At 35.7% G+C, this 22,250-nt stretch overlaps 1 protein-coding gene across 2 annotated transcripts in view; it reads right to left on the bottom strand.

The window, feature by feature from the left end:
• The window catches only part of ZFPM2 (zinc finger protein, FOG family member 2), a 453,888-nt gene that overhangs the window by 226,275 nt on the left and 205,363 nt on the right, over nucleotides 1-22,250 (bottom strand). For both annotated transcript variants that reach the window (XM_004771329.3, XM_004771330.3), the window contains one exon: nucleotides 272-390. In XM_004771329.3, the coding sequence (XP_004771386.1) occupies nucleotides 272-390 (119 nt within the window). The remainder of the gene's footprint in view (nucleotides 1-271; nucleotides 391-22,250) is intronic.

Here is a 22,250-nt window from a genome sequence, read left to right as displayed (position 1 = left end):
TTAAGTGTGAGTAGTATTAGTCTGGCTAAGCAGATAAAGCAACAACCTTATAAATTACCTTACTAAACAACCATTTAGTATGATTAACCTGTTTCCTTCTAAATTCTGCATGTGTTACTGTCAGAGACAGACCACTTGGAAAACATCCAAGTTTTGTGGTCCATGAAAAAGAAAAAACTGTTATTTTTAGTGATTTCCCTGGGAAGCAAGCAGAGATCATTTCTGAGCTATGACAAAATACTGAGTCAACCGTCTCAGAACATCCACATACCAAGGAATTATTATTCAGGTCCATCTTCCCAGCAAATGGCCCCCAGGTTGTTCCCACAGGAAGTTGCTGCCGACTCTGGATTTTCCGTTCTCCGTCTTTCTGAAATACCTCCAGCTCTCCTGCAGACAATGAAAACAAGAGGTGTTTGGAGCACTTTCACGTGTGCCTTACCCACAGCCAGCTCTTTTTGTGTGTTTGCTTTACACACGCGATATTCTCGGGATTTGTATTAAGATCATTAATTACGCTTGTCTGAAAAACAACTGATCTTGCTATCCTGAGAGGAAAAGAAAACTTGTCCTTAGAATTGTATTTGGAATTTAGTCCAACTTCTTTCTACACCTCATCTACAGAAGTCAATTCTATTTAGTAAGTCCTGTTATTACTTAGTGAAATAATAACACCTTAAAAGGCACTGCTCTAATGTAAAAAACAAGTAGGCAAAAAATACGAGGACAATGGTGCTGAGTTAAAATTTTATATCTGATCATCAAAGTAATTAAAATTTTTAATTAAAGATATATACCTTATGCAATAACTTTATTATAGTTATTTAAGACTCGTGTTAAACAATATCTGGTGAGTTTTTGAAAGCACTGGGTAATTTTCTGAAATTACCACTAGTTTTAAGGGATGAAATACAATGTACAAAAAGTAGAGATGTACATTTTCCCAAATTAAAAAACTGCTTAGTCAAATTCATTACCTTTTAACTTTTGGTACTTGATGCAGATTCTTTGTTACCAAAACAGTTTGGACCAAAAAAAACCTTATAAAACAGCCAGTTTGGGATGGTCTTCTTCTTTTCATTCCCTCCAGGTTATTACATTAGGATCATTAAAGGGAAATAGGAAGTAAAGACAGTATAAATACTGGCATAAAGTAGGAATTCATAAAATGCTCCCTTAAGAAATTTATCTAAGACATAAATGAATTATTAAAAAAATAAAGTCTTCAAAACTTCAAAGAATAACCATCAGCCTAAAAACTGGGATAAACAAACCAACAAAATCTCAATCAGAAATTGGAGTCTTTCCCTTTAAATAATTAAAACTATGATATTTATGTCCTGATAGTATTACCATACCGTATTATCATAGCAAAAACTTTATATTTCAAAACATTAATCTTAATAATATAACTTATTATTTTTATTTATTTATTTATTTTTAAGATTTTGTTTATTTATTTGAGAGAGAGAGATCACAAGTAGGCAGAGAGTCAGGCAGAGAGAGGAGGAAGCAGGCTCCCCTCTAAGCAGAGAGCCTCATGCGGGGCTCGATCCCAGGACACTGAGACCATGACCCGAGCCGAAGGCAGAGGCCCAGCCCACCGAGCCATCCAGGTGCCCCAACTTATTATTTTTTAATTGATATTTCTTCTCACCTGGCTCAAGAGTAGATATGAAAATGGGAAGGAATGGATTAATAAGAAGTATAACTAGAAGCCCACATACAACGGATAGCTAAGGAAAGTTCTAAATAAAACACAATGTATTCAGTAATTACATTTTCTAAATGACATGATCATATATTCTAAAATTTTTGCCTTACTCTGGCCTTCATTTCTTTCCAAGTCTATAACTTGAAATATGTAGATTTGATCTTGATGTTTTTACAAGCAGTACCATCAACCTGAGTTCAGTTAGATATCTCCTCCATTCCTTTACATTTGTGTCTCCTCCATTTAACACCGGTTAAAAATACCAGATATTTCTTTTCACATTTTCATTACTGCTCATCCTGAAAACTGAAATCAAAGTATGTAAATCACAGTCAGTTAAATTTTGTGTCATGGGGCGCCTGGGTGGCTCAGTGGGTTAAGCCACTGCCTTCAGCTCAGGGTCTTGGGATGATCTCAGGGTCTTGGGATCGAGTCCCGCATCGGGCTCTCTGCTCAGCAGGGAGCCTGCTTCCCTCTCTCTCTCTCTCTGCCTGCCTCTCTGTCTACTGTGATCTCTCTCTGTCAAATAAATAAATAAAATCTTTAAAAAAAAAATATTGTGTCATGGTTCCATTATGCCCATTATGAAAATGTAAATTTATCTGTATTGGGACAATGAAGATACAATGGAAGTAACAATCCCAGGTTCACTGTAAACAATGTCAATTCAAGGACAACACCTTCTCACACTCCCTCTCTCTCCCACTTGTCAAATGCACTAAAAATGGAAAAACTCATTAAACTCATTAAGATAGGCACACACATCCCCTTCCTTTTCTTTTCATTCTGATATACTGGTATGATGATCAGTAATTAGGAAAACGGACTGCTAAAACATTCTATAAGTCTGAGTTTCTGAAATGTTGCTTTATAAATAAGATACTTGCAACAAATAATGTATTAATGCTTAAGTATCAAATACAGAGTCCAGAAAATATGGGAAAAAATAATTTGTTTTCTGTAGGTAGAATAACAAACCCATTTCTGAGATTTTCCCCTGAAAATGTTTTTCATCCTGTACAATATTTTTGGTTAATGCAGTGGAATCAGAGGCCTCATTCACAAAATTCTCCAACACAGAGGACAGCTAGCAATCTACTATGATGTCAGGGACGACTCAGTGGAAAATGTCCCTCAATGTATATACTCATATTCATATGTGATCATGTACTTGCTTAAATCTTTAAGATTTTTTTTTTTCTATTTGAAAAGAAACTTTAATTTCTGGTAGTTCTTTGAGTTTTTCAACCATACTTCCTTAAATTTTAAGCAATGTCTTTACAAATTATCATTTAAATATAAAATACATGTCAATTCCTCTGCTAAACACTAGGTAAAAATGTTTTTCTCAATGTAAAAATGATGCCCAAATAATTTGTTTGTTTTTACACACCAAAAAAAAAAAAAAAGTCATGTCACATTTAAGTCACATTTAAGAGAAATCAGAGGATCTTTGAAAACCTTTTAAAAAAAAATAATTTGTCCTCTCTTTGTGCCATTGACATGTTTCATTTGAAAAGGGTTCAGACTCAGTCAAGCAGTGACTTCTTATCTACACCTGTGGATTTACAAGTAGCTCTTTCTTTTAATTGATTAAGAACTACAAACTTAGGGCAGATCATAAAGTGATACCTAAATATCACCAAAGTTCTTGAGGTGTCTTTGCCTATGCATTAAAATTTTAAGCAAACCAAAACTACTTTTATGAGTTCTTAAACATGACCATAACAGAAGACCCAATAACTATTCAGGCTAACAAGACAATCTTTTCAACTTTATTAGGCAAACAGGCAAATCCCAGTCTTCTTTCTTGCTTATAAGGAAGTTATTTTGAGATTTGGGGAAATCCATTCTGTTGCTGAGGTATTTAAATAAAAATATTCATTTATTCACAACAGTGTTAAAGAAAACCTCAAGCACAAGGCAAATAATTAGCATTTACACACTACCAAGGCTGCACAGGTTAATAATAGAAAAATAAGACATTGCATAAATGTAAGTTATATTTAACTTAACTTCGATGTTGCTTAGCAATATACTATTTAAATTTTTCTAAGATTAATAAGTGCCATGAAATAGAGAAAACATTATTGCACTAAAAACAAGATTAACTTTTAGCCAACTCTATCAATAACCAGCTAAAGGGCCTTGAATAGAAAAATTATCTTTTCTGAGTCTTTGTTTTGTCCTTGGTAAAGAGGGTTTTGCACTCACTTGCTACTTGGTAAGGTGTCCATGACACCATGATTTTCTTTCCCCAGATGTATCATGAGGGGTAAAAAGAACACTGGGGTTGTAGGTCAAAGACCCACGTCTAATAGTTTATCATGAAAATAGATGTTTAACTTGAAAAGATCAGATATTCTAAAATCAGGAAACAGATCTCCAATTCTTAATTTGTTTATTCATTTGTTTTTGCCTCCATGCATTAGGTTATTGATTCTTTCATTCTACTAGTATTTATTTGGTATCTACCAAATATTAGGCAGTAGGTTATGCCCAAGCATAAAGCCACAAACAAAACAAGCCTGGACCCTGGACAAATTTCAAGAAATGTAACCCATAAGACTTGGGAAGTAGACATCATAGAACCTAGTGATTATTTAGATCTTAGGAGTTAGAGAAGGGAAAATCCAACAATAATGTTCAGGTATCTGGCTTAAGTAAGCAGGCCAATGGTCATGTACCTTTTGAGATAAGGATCACATGCCAAAAAAAAAAAAAAAAGATTTTAAGGATAAAGTGAGGAGTTATAGTTTGGAAATATTGAGGTCAAAGTGGTGCTATAAGTGGGCATCTGGGTGGCTCAGCGGGTTGAGCATTTGCCTTTGGCTCAGGTCATGATAACAGGGTCCTGGGACCGAGTCCCATATCCTGCTCCCTGCTCCATGGGAAGCCTGCTTCTCTCTTTGCCTCTCTCTCTCAATCTGTCTCTCATGAATAAGTAAATAAAATCTAAAAAAAAAAAATGGCTGTAAGGAAGGCAAGAGGGGGGGAGGTACAAGCCTGGGACTCAGAAGCAAGGTCTTAACTAGAGTGATCAATTTTGGTATTTTATTCGTTAATTAAAATTCGCTTGCCTATGGTAACAAAAGCCATAGATTGTTCATCTGGGACAGAGTGTATCAGAGTAAAGTAAGAAGACCTAGGGCAGAGTTCTAAGAATCTTCAAAAGGCAGAGTGATAGAGGAGCAGGCTCAGAAAACTAGAAGTGGTGTGCCTGGTTGGCTCAGTCAGTTGAGCATCTGACTCTTGGTTTCTGCTCAGGTCCTGATCTCACGGGTATTGGGACTGAGCCCAACTCCATGCTCAGTGGGAATCTGCTTGGGGATTCTTTCCCTCTGCCCCTTTCTCTGCTCTCTCTCTCTCAAGTAAATATATATAAATCTTTAAAAAAGAAAAAAAAAGAAACTTAGAAAAAATGCAAGAGAATAAAAAAGAAACTGGATATAGCTGCCAATGGGTTGATTGAGAATGTGTAAAGGAGGAGGGATGAATCAAGTAACCTGAGAATTCATGAGAGTGAGAAAAGAACCAGAAAGGTCCCTTTTGATGACATGGAAATCATGTGTATCTGGAGTGAAAGGAGTTTGGAGGCCAAACCCCAGACTGGAATGAGTTTAAACCTGACTGGGAGAAGTAATTGTCAGTTGAACAAGCCATACGACGAACATGAACTCGAGCCATGTGATTCTTAACCTTTTGAACTTCAGTTCTGCATTCAAAAAAGGAATTCCTATGACTGCTGGGAGGTTTAATTCACACAACATGCAAGAGAGGTTTAATTCACACAACATGCAAAGTGCCTAATAAATATTTACTACTTCACGGAAGCAATCTGAGAGCATGTCCACATACTTCCATCATCCCCTCTAACCATTCTGCAGTGTCTGTGGTCACAGCCCCTCTTACCACTTCCACCCACAATACTGCCCACACCTTGGCTCATCTCCCTGTCAAAAATCTTCTGGATTCCCCTTTCTTAGCAGCATTCTCCAGGTTCATTAACTCAGGTTTAGATTTTGGACCAGCCTCATTTCACTCGACAGCTCCAATTCAGGTTCCAAACTCCTGTCAGGATAAACTTACTACAACTCCGTGGTCACTCACTGTGGTAAAACTTTCTCTCGTAGCTCCTTTTTGACCATCCCAACTTGAGCATCTGTGCCTGAATCTTAACCACAAAACTGCTCCATGGTGTCTTCTGTTCTGCTCTTCAGAATATATACATTTTTTCCCATCCAGTCAAGAAAGTCTTCCTCACTATACCTTCCTCCTCATGCTCCGTTTAACCCCCATCTTTCTGAGACTTGTTCTTGCTACCTGGCAGATACTCTGTACTCCTGGCTGCCTTGGTAAACTCCACTAATGTTGCAAGATCAAACCCAAAGCTCTTCTCTTTCCCCAGATGTCTCTGAACTCCAGAACAAGCGGAGTTCTCCTGCCCTAGCACTCCCAAGGCATTTATAAGCCAATGCTACATACAATGTTGCAGTTAACGACTCCCTAGCGCTCTCCCTTTGATAACCCTTTTCACTTCAAGAGGAATATGAGCATCTTGAACTACAGGTATAGTTTTTAATTTCCATATATCCTCTGGTAACCAATATAACATGTGGCATATGGTAATGGCAAAATATAAACTGAGCATAGTCGACTGGATAAAGATTTTCTTAAGTTCATAGACTTAATTTTAGTGGAGTTAAAGTTGATTTTGAGGACATAAAAAGTTGCCTTCATATGTGTCTTCTCTTTGTATTACAACGACCATATATTTCATTTGGTCAGCATTTTACCCCATTTATTTACGTTACCTCTTCTGTAAAATATGGAGCAGGCTGAAAAAATAAAGGTTTTTCTTTTCCTCCCAGCCAGTTCATATTTTTATAGCTATTCCTCAAAAAGAAGCTTTTTTTTTTTTTTTATTAACATGCTGCGTAAGTTCACACAAAATATTTGAGACACATAGGATGGACTAATCAATTTTGGTAAAAGATAATATTGTTAGTGCTGAGGGCTGTTTCTCTTATCTTCTTGATAATGCATACTTTTAAAAGTCTGTGATTACTCAAAGACTTATGATAGCCTCACCGAAAAAAAAAAAAAAAAAAGCCCTAAGTCCGAAATCACTACCAAACATACTGCAGCTTTTAAGATATCAAGCCACCTTTTTTTTTTTTTTTTCACAAATAAAAGAAATTTGCTGGTGGAAAGAAAATACTTAAAGTCAAGAGAGATACCCTCAAATCTTATTTTACTGAAGGTACAATGGAGCCATTGTTTTGTTTCTTTTACATAAGGTCCCTTTGATGCCTTTTAGGAGGCAAAGTTTATGAAAACGGTAGTGTACCAAAGGCGAACACACAAGCTGTGGGTCTTTTAGCATGGTTATCAGCCATCCTGCTTCAACTGAATTCAGTATTAAATTGATGACATAAATGTATATGGCATTTAAAGGACATCCCTTAACTCTTGGCTCGGACTGCGTAGACGGACATGGTTGCCGATAAACGAGATGACAGAAGATCCTATTTCATTTGCTGAAAATAAAATTTGGATTGGTTTGAACTTGGGTTTGAAATATATAACCAAATTTTAAAGCGGACCACATGAATTAGTTCATAATGTTTATCAGGCCTGACTATAACAGAAGGCTATAGCGGCAGAAGCCGTATTTATATTTTCTCCATGGTTGGAAAACATTATACATCATGGTATCAAACATGGACAGCCCCGAAGTCATGCTGAGTTCAAAAAGCGCTCAAAGATTCTAAAAATCTCAAAACATTTTCAAAGTCAGCCAAGGTGGCTGAAGTATGGCCGAGCTCCCGCTATTTTATGGTTTAACCATTTAACAGCTGCCCCCCGGATACAGAAGAGGAGAGATGATCATTTCACTGCTGATTATCTCCACAGCCAAACCGCAGCTTCGCCACTATATGTGTGTTTCCTCAGGCACTAATAACAGCATGTTTCATCTGCATTTTTAGACAAATAGTGCCATTTATATCATGCCGCATTGAGCCATCTCAAAGCGCGTATTGGCACAGGAAATGATAGTTGTCCGTAAGTGGCTTTCACATCGCCTTCTAGGGATGCCTTTTCTAATTTTCCTTCTCGATTTTTGAGCCATACAGTCATAACGCACACTAAACTACAGTTTTGAACATAAACTTGAAATACGACATTCCCTATTCAAGTACTCCAGTCAAACCCTGATAAATCAGGCTGGCCATGGAGTGATCTTATCCCTTCTGACTCTTTAATAAATCGAACCTTGTAAGTTCGTACTGTTGGAAGTTGTCACTAAATGAAATTGTGACCTTATCCGGCACATGAACTTATCCTGCTGACAACTACATTTATTGTGTGGATAAGGAAGGGAGAAAAAAGAAAAAAAAAAAAAGAATAAAGAAAAAAAATGAGATATTTGATAATTCTGATCTTAGCCATATGTAATTCTAACAGATGGGATCTTTTTGATGTTCCATTAATGATTTGCCAAAGATGAGTCTCTATTTAGAGAAAAATGCTCACCCTAGGTGAGTGCTGGGGGCCACTGCAGATGTTATTAAAAGTACATGAAGAGGTCCTGGGTGACAGCAGCGAATCAGAAGCTATTAGTCTAACACAAAGAGCCCTGAATTAGCTTGTAATTGCACTGGAAAAGATAACATAATGGTGGTGGCAAAATAGAAACATTCCCTTTTCATGCATTCACTGACTACAAACTCCAAAACAAGACACTGGAATGGCCTAAAACCTAGAGCAAGTTAAATCACTGCATTTTTCAAGAATAAAAACATACCCTTTGGCTATAGTTCTTAAAACGTCATAGAAATCAATGTGTATGGCATTAAGAAGCAAATTTACATGCCTATGCTACCCTAGATCAGCCTGTAATACAAACTCGGGCGTCTTTTACTTTCTGATTCTGGCTGGCTTTGAGAATTCATTCTGAGGCTGTGATAGGTTTGGATATTCTTTCTACCGTAAGGCCTACTGAAACCTGTAAATTATCATCTTTGAGAGAGAGAAATAGAAGAGAGAAAATGTGGTTCTAGGTAGTTAGATCATGGGTAATAAAGTAGAAAATTCAAGATGTTTTTAAATTTTAAAATTTAAAAGATGGTTTAAGATTCAAGATGCTTTTAAAACCATGATGTGAAATAAAACCAGAATATATATAAAATCAAACTTTGTGTGCAGAAACCATGCTCAAGATGGGGGGGGGATCTCCCCTATTTTGTCCTTTGCCCTATGGTCTATTTATGCAAACAAAAAAACAGCTCATCCCAGGTGTCTGAAAATAGTCACCTGGGGTATGACTGGCTTTTGCAAATGTTTGGAAGTGTCCCTGCAAGGCGGAGCTGAAGTTTCTGGACTCCTTTCAGCTGCGGGGAGGAGGGAGGAGGGAGTTACCACTCTTGCTCAAGCAACCTGGCACCGTGTGCTTCTTTGCTGCCAGAAACCCTCCCTGACCTTCTAGACACCACTCCTTGTCACGGGCTGACCCAATCCCACTTCCTGATTGAAATCTTGAGATACAGAGCGGGGTGTGCTTTGGAAGCTATGGAGAGGGAGGAAACATCATAGAGGGGAGAGGTCTGGGTTAGCAGACACAGAAAACAGCAGCAGAGAAGCAACATCCAGAAGTTAGTTGACAGGAGGTCGACCTATGGACAGGAGGTCCATAGAAGGGGCAAGGTCGAGCTATGGACAGGAGGTCCATAGACGGGGCAGGGTCTGTAGGGCCCTGGTGAGACAGAGAAGGCCTGTTTTCTTCAGGAGGAAAAACTCCAAAAGAGAAAATTTGGGGACACATCAACCATAGATCCTGTGTGACTAAAAACAAGTTAGAAATAGCTTTTAAAGAACATTTGCTAGAGATCATCCGTGGCCCTTATTGATGTCTGGAGTTCTAAATTTTAGGCAATATCGACTTCTGTATGTTAAAACTGCATACTTTCTCATAGGTTACATTACATATATGAATCTAGAAAAAGCGGGCACTCAATGGAAATTTTCACAAGTCATTGCTGTTGTTTAAACACCACTGGTTTGCTCAATAACCATATTAATCCAGATAGAGTCCTTTTTTTTTTTTTTAACGTTGTGAAATGGTGTAGATGGAGATGAAAATGTGCTGATGAGCTTTAACCGATAAACATTCTTAAGCACTGATTTTGATTAAGATGAGTTTCACCTGGAAGGAAATGTCTATGTTTGGCGTGGGGAGGTGACTTTTGAAGTACTCTCAGCCAAGAATAAATGTGCAGAAGACCAGTCTGAAAGTGATATTCCATTGTGGATTTTTAATTCTTTATCCAGCAAACAAGTACAAGTATCACTTTTTAAAAGAATATAGAGTGGGATATAGCACAATCAAGAGACCAAAAATTTAACATGTAGCCAGTGAGTACAGATCCTAGAATACTCGAGTTCATCCCTAAGATAATCACCAATTCACTACATAAAATATCAAAATGTTTTATGAAATCTTGATGTGGGTCTACAAATTTGGAGTAATAAAAGTTGTGCAGTATCAGTCACTTAATTCTCTTACTGTTTGGCATTCTTCAATAAATACAATACATGCGTATATTTATTTGGTTTGAAAATCCTTTCACCTACGGAAACATTAATATGTAGGCTATGATGCTGGCACAAAGCTGTTAACTTTATTTTATTTAAATTTTGAACTCATATTCCTGAAAATATCATTAATTTCAGAAGATACTTCCAAAAATATAATTCCTAGATCAAGAAAGCTGCTGTCATTTACTAGTAATTCTGAAGCCTTTTATTATTGCTTGTTTATCTTTACAGTTGTATACCTTTTTAAGTTACACATAACTGACAAGAGTAATTTTGCCAAAAGTAATCTTGACACTCTTTTTTTTTGAGTATAGTCATAGTCAATCTTTTGTATTTCAAAGGCCTTTGCTGTGTGATATATCGCTCTAAATACCCATCATTAGTGTTATGCTTAAACCTTACCATTTTGGGGGGCTATCTGGGTGGCTCAGTCAGTTAAGCTTTTGCCTTCAGCTCAGGTCATTATCTCAGGGTCCTGGGCTGGAGTCCTCCATCAGGCTCCCTACCCGCCAGGAAGTCTGCTTCTCCCTCTGCCTCTGTCCCTCTTCCTACTCGTGCTCACTCTCTCTCTCTTTTACATAAATAAACTCCTTAAAAAAAAAAAAAACCTACCAATTTTTTTTTTGGAAGTCTGTTACGTCCTAAATGAATAAATAAACTCTTAAATGAAAAAAAAAAAAGTAGCACGGATTGCATGGAGCCCTGGGTGTGGTGAAAAAATAATGAATACTGTTATGCCGAAAATAAATAAAAAATAAATTAAAAAAAATAAAAACAACAAAACTACCATTTTCTGGGAATTCTATCTGTTACCTCCTAAAGGAGCACCTCCCTGATTCAGACATCTTCTCCTGGCCAGAAGTTCAGAGGTGATGATCCCTTTGAACTCCTACAGTATTTGATTTTAACTCTAATATTTTTCATCATTGTTCTTATATTAGGGATCTGCATGCATTTATTATCTCTCTATGTGGTACTTCCTACATATCCCACAAAGCTTTGTACCTAGTAGAGTTGCAGAAACTATATATATCTTCACTGCTTTGGGGCTAAGTCATTGTTTCTAAGGAGGTCTTTAAATCATTCAATGTTGTATATAGTACTTTTTCACTTTATAATACCGCCATAATAGTTAGTTCCTTGAGAATGTAAGTAGAGGAGGTAAAATTGTACTATCCTATTTACTGCGCTGGGGCTTAAAATTAAAATAACTTATTTAAATCACAAAATTAGGAGTGAAACTAGGACTCCAACCCTGTTTTGCTGGTGTTCTCATGCTCATTTCAGTTTATCAGACTGCCTCTTTTAAAAAATTTTAACAACTTCACTAGGTGGAAGGATTGACCTCAAGCCCTAGTATCATATCAGCAACCATTAGAATGGATTCATTTATAAGATTAGCTGCCAGTCAATTTGGAAAGCAGAATGTGAGTGCCTGAAGGTTGGGGCCACAGGGCGCGTTTTGAAGAAGGCAAGGTGGTAGGAAAGATTAAACAAACAAAACATTGAGCAAGCATTACAGGGCGGAGTGGCAAAATTATTGTATGATTATCAGAGTTCACAATAAACTTTTACATTTCTGCCCCCAAAATTCCAGAGAGACGAAATCTAAGATACACGGTTTTAAAACAGTGGAGTTTCCTACCTGCCCCCCCGCCCCCATCCTTGGTGATCATTCTTCAGAGAAAGTACGTATGAAATAAATAAAATGAAAACTTGAAAATCTGATTAAATATATCACATCAATACTAATGTAAGAAACGACATAAGCCTTCCTTCCTAATAATATAGGTATAAAAGACGTTGTGAACATTTCAAAACAACTCCTTCCTTTTTCATTTGGTTGAGAGCATTTTCTCTGAAGAAAACTTCCTGGTGAGTAATTGTATATAGTGACCACAAACTAGAATCTCCAATGCCCTCATGTTCTCCAGCTTATTTTACCTAAAATTAATGTATTTACAATATCTCCAGCCTGTAAAATATTTCTGTATCCCACATTTAACACTCAGGGGGCTCAGCAGGACCATGTGCTCTCCATTGTGACACGCTCATGTTATTCCTCTTGAATTCCTCTCTCTTTTTCTTCACTTTCCTTGGATCTGCTCCTTCCCAACATGAGTGAGATACAAAAATACCCAATCGTGAAGGAGGAAGAAAGGGAGGAAGAGAAGGAGGGAGGAAGAAAGAGAGAGAAAGAGGAAAGAAAGCAGCTAGGCGGGCTGGTAGGTATTATTATTTGTGTGTGTAGTTTCCAGAGATTCAGAACTTCTGGCACCACCTGAGGATTGATCCTTTCCTCCATGTCGAAGCAACTGCCTCTGAAAACATCAGTTCCGGGGAGGGACCCTTCATAGGAACTCTTGCCTAGGTTCATCTGGGACATGACCCAGTAGAGCTATGACAGCTCACCAGGTATTAAAATTCTGCAAGCAGAATTACTTTCAGACTATCTGTATTGATAAAACGGGACTCAGCAAAACTGTATTTAAAGAAGTACAGACTCATTTAAAATTATTTCTTGAACACATAATGCTAGGCACAATGCTGGATACTGGAAATGCAAGCATGAATCTGACGTGGATCTTCTCCTTATGCGACCTATTCTAATGGTGGTGAGATAATTATGACTCGACTTAGGAAGTTTTTGGTATGGCAAAAGATAAAATCTGACCAGCAAGAAATAAAGACTCCCAAGGAGGCAACTCAGAGAAATCAGGAATGGCACTTCAGAGGAGGGAAAGCTGACAAAAGACAGTATAAATCATCTCTTTCCTTTAATAGATCAGAAAGAATCTCTTTCATAATGAATACAATGTTAACATAAACATTTAAACACATCATTATTTACAAATAAAATTGTTTGTAAGGCAGAGGGTCAATGAATTAAAAAGAATTGCCTTGAGATAAAAGTAATCCTAGGTTGGAAGAAACAAATGACTGGAAGTTGCCATAAATAACAGTTTGAAGAACATGGAAATTATAGCTGATGGTAACAAATTCTGTTCAATATTATAAATACATTAATTTTAGATAAAATAGTATTTGTTCCTCTTTTACTGTTTCTTTTTTTTTTTAAAACACACAGTAATTTGTTAATTTCAGATGTACAATATAGTGATTCAAAACTTCCATACAACACCCGGTGCTCACAGCCAGTGCCCTCCTCAATCCCCATGACCTATTTGGCCCAGCCCCCACCCACCTCCCATCAAATAACCATCAGTTTGTTTCTACAGTTAAGTCTATTTTTTGATTTGTCTTTCTCTCTCTTTCACCCTTTTCTTTCCCCTCTGCTTGTTTATTATTTTTTTTCTTAAATTCCACATACCAGTGAGATCATACAGTATTTGTCTTTTTCTGACTTTTTTTTACTTAGCATTACACTCTCTAGCTCCATCCACATCATTGGAAATGGCAAGATTTCATTCTTTTCTGTGGCTGAATAATGTTCCTCCACACACAGATATATATTTATGTATGTGTATATGTACATATATATACACATATATGTACATATATACATATACACATACATATATATATACACACATACCTATATATACACATACATACATATATTACATCTTCTTCATCCATTCATCATTCTATGGACATTTGGGCTGCTTCCATATCTTGTCCACTGTAAATAATGATGCTATAAACATAGGAGTACATGTATCCCTCTGAGTCAGTTTTCTATATTCTTCAGGTAAATACCCATTCTAATGCAATTCCTGGATCATAAGGTAGTTCTATTTTTGGCTTTTTGAGGAACCACCATACTTCTTCCCAGAGTGCTTGTACCAATTTGCATTCCCACCAACAGTGCAGGAGGGTTCCTTTTTCCACATCTTTGCCAACATCTGTTGTTTTTTGTGTTGTTATTTTTAGTCATTCTGACAGGTCTGAAGTGATATCTCATGGCCGTATTGATTTGCATTTCTGTGATGGTAGGTGATGATGAACATCATTTTGTGTGTCTCTTAGCCATCTGCATGTCCTCTTTGGAGAAATGTCTGTTCACGTCTTCTGCCCATTTTTTTGTTTGGATTATTTGTTTTTTGGGTGTTGAGTCGTATAAGTTCTTTAAATAATTTTGATACTAACCTTTTATCAGATATGTCATTTGCAAATATCTTCTCCCATTCCATAGTCTGCCTTTTTTGTTGTTGATTGTTTTCTTTGCTGTGCAGGAGATTTTATTTTGTTGTGGTCCCAATAGTTATTATTACTTTTGCTTCCCTTGCCTCAGGAGACAGATCTAGAAAAAAGTTGCTCTGGCTGGGGTCAAAGGAGTCAAGGCCTGTGCTCTCTTCTAAGATTTTTATGGTTTCAGGCCTCACATTTAGGTCTTTAATCTCTTTTGAATTTGTTTTTGCATATGGTGTAAGAAAGCAGCCCAGTTTCTTTCTTTTCCACATTGCTGTCCAATTTCCCCAACATGATTTGTTAAAGAGGCTATCTTTTCCCATTGGATATTCTTTCCTGTTTTGTTGAAGATGAACTGACCATATGATTGTGGGTCTATTTCAGGGTTTTCTAGTCTGTTGCATTGATCTATGTGTTATTTTTGTGTTATTTTTGTGCCAAAACTATACTATTCTGACAACTACAGCTTTGTAATATAACTTGAAGTCCAAAATCATGCTGAATCCAGTTTGCTTTTCTTTTTCAAGATTGCTTTGGTTATTAAGGGTCTTTTGTGGCTCCATACAAATTTTAGGATTGTTTGAAAATGCTATTGGTATTTTGATAGGCATTGCATTAAATGCATAGATTGCTTTGGGTAGCATGGACTGTCTTTCCATTTCTTTGTGTCCTCTTCAATTCCTTTCATCAGTGTTTTACAGTTTTCAGAGGACAGGTCTTTCATCTCTTTGGTTAGGTTTATTCCTAGGTATCTTATTATTTTGGGTGCAACCATAAATGGGATTGTTTTTCTCAATTTCTCTTTGTGCTGCTTCATTATTGTTGTATAGAAATGCAACACATTTCTGTACTTTGATTTTATATTTTTCAACTTATCTGAATTCGTTTATCAGTTCTAGCAGTGTTTTTAGTGGAGTCTTGGTTTTTCTAGATATAGTATCATATCATCTGCAAATAATGGAAGTTGTACTTCTGCCTTACTGATCTGAGTGCCTTTTATATTTTTTTTGTTGTTGTCTGATTGCTATGACTAGGACTTCCAGGGCTATACTGAATAAAAGTGGTGAGCAGACATCGTCTTGTTATTGACCTTATGAGAGAAGCTCTCCATTTTTCCCCATTAAGGATGATGTTGGCTGTGGGTTTTTCATATATGGCCTTTACTATGTTGAAGTATGTTCCTCTTAATCTACTTTGTTGAGGGTTTTTATTATAAATAGATGTTGTACTTGCTACAAATGCTTTTTCTGCATCTAGTCTAATGATCATACGGTTTTTATCCTTGCTCTTATTGGTGTGATATATCACGTTGATTGATTTACAAATATTGAACCATTCTTGCAACCCAGGAATAAATCCCGTTTGACTGTGGTGAATGATTTTTTTTTTTTTTAAAGTACTCCTGGATTCAGTTTGCTAGAATTTTGTTGAGGATTTCTGTATCCATGTTCACCAGGGATATTAGCCTGTAGTTCTCTTTTTTAGTGGTGTCTTCATCTGGTTTTGTTATGAAAATAGAGTATTTCTAAAATCTGTTGGGAAAGATCTTATAAGCTGCCATCATCTTAAATGATAATTAGCCTTTTCTTAAAAATTTTCTATACTCTTTTTTCACGATTTCATAAACTCCTGGAATCAAGATAACAATAATAATCTTACTAGAAGCCATCACCTCAAGCACTAAAAATCAGGGAGATGAGCTCATCTGTAAGTACATTTATCATGTCCTCTCAGTTTACAATGCTTGGCAATAAAGGGGACCCTTTCGTCGCTTGCTCCTGGACAAGCTAGGTGCAGTTTCTAATTCTCTAACAGATGAGCACATTCAGAGCTGATCACGTGATACTTGGTATCAGTCAGGCACCCAGAAGTGACCACAATTATCTAAGCTACATATATGTTCTAAGAAGTCAACTGCTCCTCCTTTAAAAAATTTCTAGACTTTTAACACCATTCTTATTATTTGATGCCTATGTATCAGGATACTCACATAGTTAAAAGGGCATTAAATTTAAAGGATATCTGTAAAACTCTATGTAAATGAATACATGTTGCCTACAAAAACGATCAGCTTTTTGTAAACAAATGTTAAAATCTAGCAAGTATGTTTGGAATGATGCATATCTGTCAAATATGTGTAAACATGTCAATTGATGACATCCTTCAAAAAAGGCTTTTGTTTTTAAAAGAAAGATGGGTAAAAATGCAAAGATATCTGACACTAACTATCCAATCAGTAAGTTATGACTGACTTTCTTTCTAGCTTCATTAACTTAAAACCACAGAGAGTAAGTAGCATTCTGTACACCTGTTCTGATTTCTTTATATTGTTGATCTGAAATGTTGGTTATTTGAAATAGAGTTAAAATACAACATATATCACACTGTGGAAATAATTATGCACAAGTTTTTATCTAGAGTCAAAATAATGTAAGAATATACATTGAACATTTTACTTCCAATTTGTAATAATAGTTTATAGTATTATAATATTATAGTGGAATTTACAATATTTTTTTCTCCCCCACCAAATGCCCCATCATTTTTTATTTTCTTACTTGATGAATTCCCCAAAAAGGAAGCCATATACTTTCTTGAGCATATTAGAAAACAATCACATATATAGATAATAAGGAGATGACCAATGAAATGTCATTAAATTATACTTAACAAATTCTTATATTAATTTCATAAATCATTAAGGTGGGGTTTATATACTTTCAGGATTCAGTAATGCAGATCACATGAGAAAAAAGTTTATTGACCATCCTGGGAACCAGTTTATATTCTCTGAGTATCCACTGATTTGTTGTTGCTTCCTCTGGGAATCAACTGAATTTCCTAATTGTTCCTCCTATGTTTTTTGTGAACATGAGATCATATATGTGGAAGGCTCAGCATGATATCTAGTACATTGTAAGTATTCAATAAATATTATACATTTTACTTTAGTATTTTATAATTGAGAAGGCAAATGAAGCACATAAGTAATAACTACTTGTATTCAATATACAGAACTGTTCGATAATCATAATTACCTTAGCTAGATCTAGCTTTCACCCCAAACTCCTTTAATCCCAGATCAAAAAAAAAAATGATGGCATAAAATATCATACTGATCTAGAAGATGCCAGGAGCAGCTCCCAGATTGCACCTACTAGATTATGGAGAGCTTCAACCCATAGTAACCCCATGCTGGTATTTCTTCTAAACTTCAGAGCTAAGGCAGGCAAAGGTATGTAGCTATGAAGGTTAACATCAAAGGTGAGTCACCCATTCCATTTCTAGATAACCAAGATTAACTGTTCCACTGACATTATCTTGACACAGAATTCCAAAAAAGAGAAAATAAAGAACATACTTATACATTAGTGAAAAAGAACCATATTTATAAAGCAATAGAAAATAGTTCTCTTGTGTTACTGTCCATCTTTAGTTCTTTCATTTTTCTCTTCAAATATTCTCAATTATAGAATAACCAAGATAAAATCTGTAACACTTATTGAGTGTTTACTTTGTTCCAGAACTTATATTGAGTCCTCTACCTAATGGTCTCCCTTTTCACAACAAATTTAAGAGAAGCAGCTGGAAAATAATTTGATGCCCGTTGTAAACCACTTAAATGAAAGTAAAAATGTCTTCCTTAATTGTTACAATCTTTAAGATTTTATTTATGAATGAGAGAAAAAGAGCACACGCATGAACAGGGGGCAGGGCAGTGGAAAAGGGAAAGCAGACTCCCCACAGCATGGGGAGCCTGATGTGGGGCTCAATCCCAGGACTCTGAGATCATGAGCCAAAGTTAGACACTTCACAACGGAGCCACCCAGGTGTCTCTGTAATCTTTTTTTTTTTTTTTTTTGAGAAGACTGTTCTTTATATTTTCTGCTATTTAGTGTGGCTGGAAATATTACTACCTTTTAACTCAAGAGAATACGCTGACTCAAATTGATGTAATTAAATAAGTCACAGTAAAGGAAAGAAAAGTTGATCAGGATTAGAGAATAGCTATAATTATCCAATACATGAGAGACAGATACTGGGAACAAACAGAAGGCTCTAACACTGCTATATTGAATAACAATGATTTAATGTATAATGGAGAGTTAAATTAAAGTCATGGACAATACTAATTTCTTGATGGTAAAAATGGCAGTATTCCAAATATAAACAGATACTCCCTCTAATACTTCTACAAAAATGTTCCTTACTATAATCCCTCACACTTACATATCTTTCTTTATCAAAATAAAAGGTTATTCCTTAGCCAAAACCCTGTGAAAATGCAGATTTATTATTATTACTATTACTATGATAGGTGTTTTTGGCCATTTTGTTCAACAATTTGAGCTCCTTAAGCCAAGGATGTTAAATCTAGATAAAGCATGGTATTTTTAATAACATTATTAATTATTCTCTTAAATTTTCAAAGCCAACAAAATATGAACTTATCAAGGTTCCTACACAATGACTGTATTTCCCAGTATTTATTATTAACCCATGTACATTAGAAAAGATTATGATTCCTTAAGAAAGCTGTGTGACAAGCCTATGGCATGTAGTCCTAACAAAATCATTTTTTGATTCAGTTGCTGAGCAAACATGCGATGAGCATAACTTGTAATCATTGTGCATTCTGGGGATCACCTTCCTTAAACAATTCTGCTCAACTGAAGATCATTAAATCAGTACTCCAAACCCAACTTGAGTCCACAATAAAGCAAGCTCTTACTTCTGCCTTTAAACTTAAACACAACCATATGAGCCATTACACCTCCTTTTTTCCAGAACACAGAATTGGAGTAGAACATTTTTAGTTTCAGCTTCATTACATGGAATGACAATCAAGCTGGCAGAACCAAAGCTAAAATTTGAAACAGGAGCTTGAAGCAAGAGAATAATATAAACAATATTTAAAATGAGAGTACTTCATAGAATAAATTCTAAAGCACTTAAGAGAAATTAATTTACATACACACAATGCAATTATAAGAAAAGAAGGGGCCAGCATCACCAGGACAGGGTGAAAGAGGACTCCAGTTACAAATCATGGTGATTCCCACTTGACCTCACTTAGAATACTGTTAGTCACAAATAGATACTATCATATGCAATAAAAATGACAGATCCTCATTTTATATATATATACTCTAATACTCGTGCTAGGACTAAACAGTTCAAACCACTGAGGTTTCCCTACCCCTATAACTGAGAAATTTATATTGGAACATGGTATTTTACTTCAGAATTTTAATATTTGAGAAAACTAATAAGGGCTTCTGGTTTTGAACTCATACGGGAACATTGTGTGGAGTATTAATGGACATGAAGAGGCAGTCCTCCAAAACATCTTTTGGTAACCAGTCACTTCCAGGGGAATAGTTCATATTCCCCTTTCTTTTCTTGTCACCAACATCCATGAGAGTACTTGGAGTAAGTGAGTGTGTACACGTTTATGCTTGACTAATATCCATAATGATGTCTGGTTGACTATTATCAAGTTACATGCTTCAGAAAATAAGGTATTATGTTTAATCAACTATGTTCCTCAGACCTAGTCCTATGCCTTGAATAAAGTGAGGATTTCATAAATATTATGTCAATACACAGAGGTTGGATGGAAGGAAGGAAGGAAGGAAGATGGGGAAGGAGGAAAGGGAGAGAGGAGAGGAAGAGGGAGTGTGAAGATACTCTTTGCAGAAGTCTATAGAGGGATTTCAACTATAGAGAATAAAAGGAATATGAAACTAATACATGAAGGGTACATCACTTATATTAGAAAACAAAGGTTCTTTTTTTCATAGTGTTAATAGGTTTAATATCTTCCAAATATATGAAAAGAAAATTATATAAAAAATGGAGAGATTAATGAGTTTATATAAGCTAAACTGAGTCAGGGAGATTCATGCAATAAAGTTCCTCTTGGCGGCTGAATTTATGATTCCATTCTGTGTAACAGTATCCTTTTAATCCATGGGGAGACAGGCTGGGTGAACTGTGTCTTGAAAGGAAATGGAGGTAAATTATTTAAGGCTTTTAATCCAGAAAGGTTCTTATTTAACTTCTAATCAGGGAAATGCAAATCAAACCAGACTAATAGTCTACTAATATCACCAAGATCTTATATTGGCTTTAAATATGCATTTCAAGAGATCCCTAGCCAGGAAACACCATTCTGGACACTAGAAACAGTCTAATGAGCTATCTGACTTCCTGAGAACACTGCTAGTTCTCAAAAAATTTACAGATTCAACACACACACACACACACACACACACACACATACACTCTCAACAGACAAGAACCAGAGAAACTGGAGAAATCAGAATAAGATAGGAGGGTTGAATTGATGTCAATATCTTGATTGTGCTATTACACTATAGTTTTGCAATTGCTACTATTAGAGGAAACTAGGAAAAGTGTGTAAGAGACCTCTCTGAGTTATTTCTTACAGTTACCTGTGAATTTATAATTATATCAAAAAAATTTCAGTTGAAAATATGGATTTATAACCTTGTGAGCCCCTAAACTACTAATTTATGATTATCAAAAACAAAGCCAACCAGAGGTAACCTACCCCACTACAGAGAGAATAATCAATAACTGAAGTACATATAAAATCTATCTCAAGTTTTGTAAAATTATGAGAGAAATTATCTTGAACATTCAAATATCCACCTCATTAATTAAAGAACTGAGAACAAACAATATGACACCTCTCTGTTCAATATTTATTGCTTATTTGTAGAACTTCAACTATAATATTTGTAATTCATCATTGGTAAATAAAAATTAGTTACAGTAGCTGACAGAAAATAATTATTTGTCCTGTAAGAATTGTTTATTGCATAAATAATAAAGCATATATCCTCTTTGGAGTTGGGTTTTATTCCTACGAGTATGAAAAAAAGTTATTTTTAAAAAGATTTATTTATTTATTTGAGAGAAAACAAAAGTGAGAAAGATCACAGAGGGAGAGGGAGAAGCGGACTCCCCCATGAGCAGGGAGCCTGACGTGAGACTCTATCCCTGGACCCTGAGATCATGACCTGAACCGAAGGCAGACACTTAACTGACTAAGCCACCTAGGCACCCCTGAAAAAGGCAATTTTGGACAATTTTTTAAGGTACTAATTTTTAAATATTAATACTAGTAACTAGGTTTCCTAAAATAGAGAAAGACTTATCAACAATGTTCATTATTAATCTTCAAATACCTGTTTTGGGAAAAGTAATTTTGTACATTTATAAAATATTAGCAATTTCTTCTAAATGTAGGTAATTTCAATGGCATTTGGTGTCCATGCTCTCATCTGTTCCTTTTCGTGAGACTCAGATGCTACATCAAGGCAGATAAAGTCATTACAATACAGCAATAAAATAGTGAAATATGAGAAATATGCTACCAGAGTGGATTTAATCTTCTATACTGTTTTAAATGGAAATATATTGTACGATTATACATTTTGTAAAATGGCAACACAGATATTACTGCTCCCTGGTGAAAGATACTAAAAATCTCCATTTATTTGGCTGGTGTAGGTATGGCCTTAGGTGTACACCTACAAGTAAATTAAATCTAATTGCTTATTTTCAGTTTCCTTGGAAAGTACTGCCTTTAAGCAAGATGTAAATGCATTTAAATGGGTATGTTCATCTGAAACTCTGTTCAATAAGTCAAGTGTTTCTTGCAATATAGAGATTCTTCTTTGATCCAGGATATTCATGATATTTCACTTAAAAGTACAGGCACAGCATGGTGGAATTGAAAGAGGATATGTTTTGA

This window comes from Mustela putorius, unplaced genomic scaffold (genome assembly GCF_011764305.1).
Source record: "Mustela putorius furo isolate JIRA1106 unplaced genomic scaffold, ASM1176430v1.1 tig00000228_pilon_pilon_pilon, whole genome shotgun sequence".
NCBI lineage: Eukaryota > Metazoa > Chordata > Mammalia > Carnivora > Mustelidae > Mustela > Mustela putorius.
The sequence above is the reverse complement of the archived record's forward strand: the minus strand, read 5'-3'. Positions and strand labels throughout refer to the sequence as shown.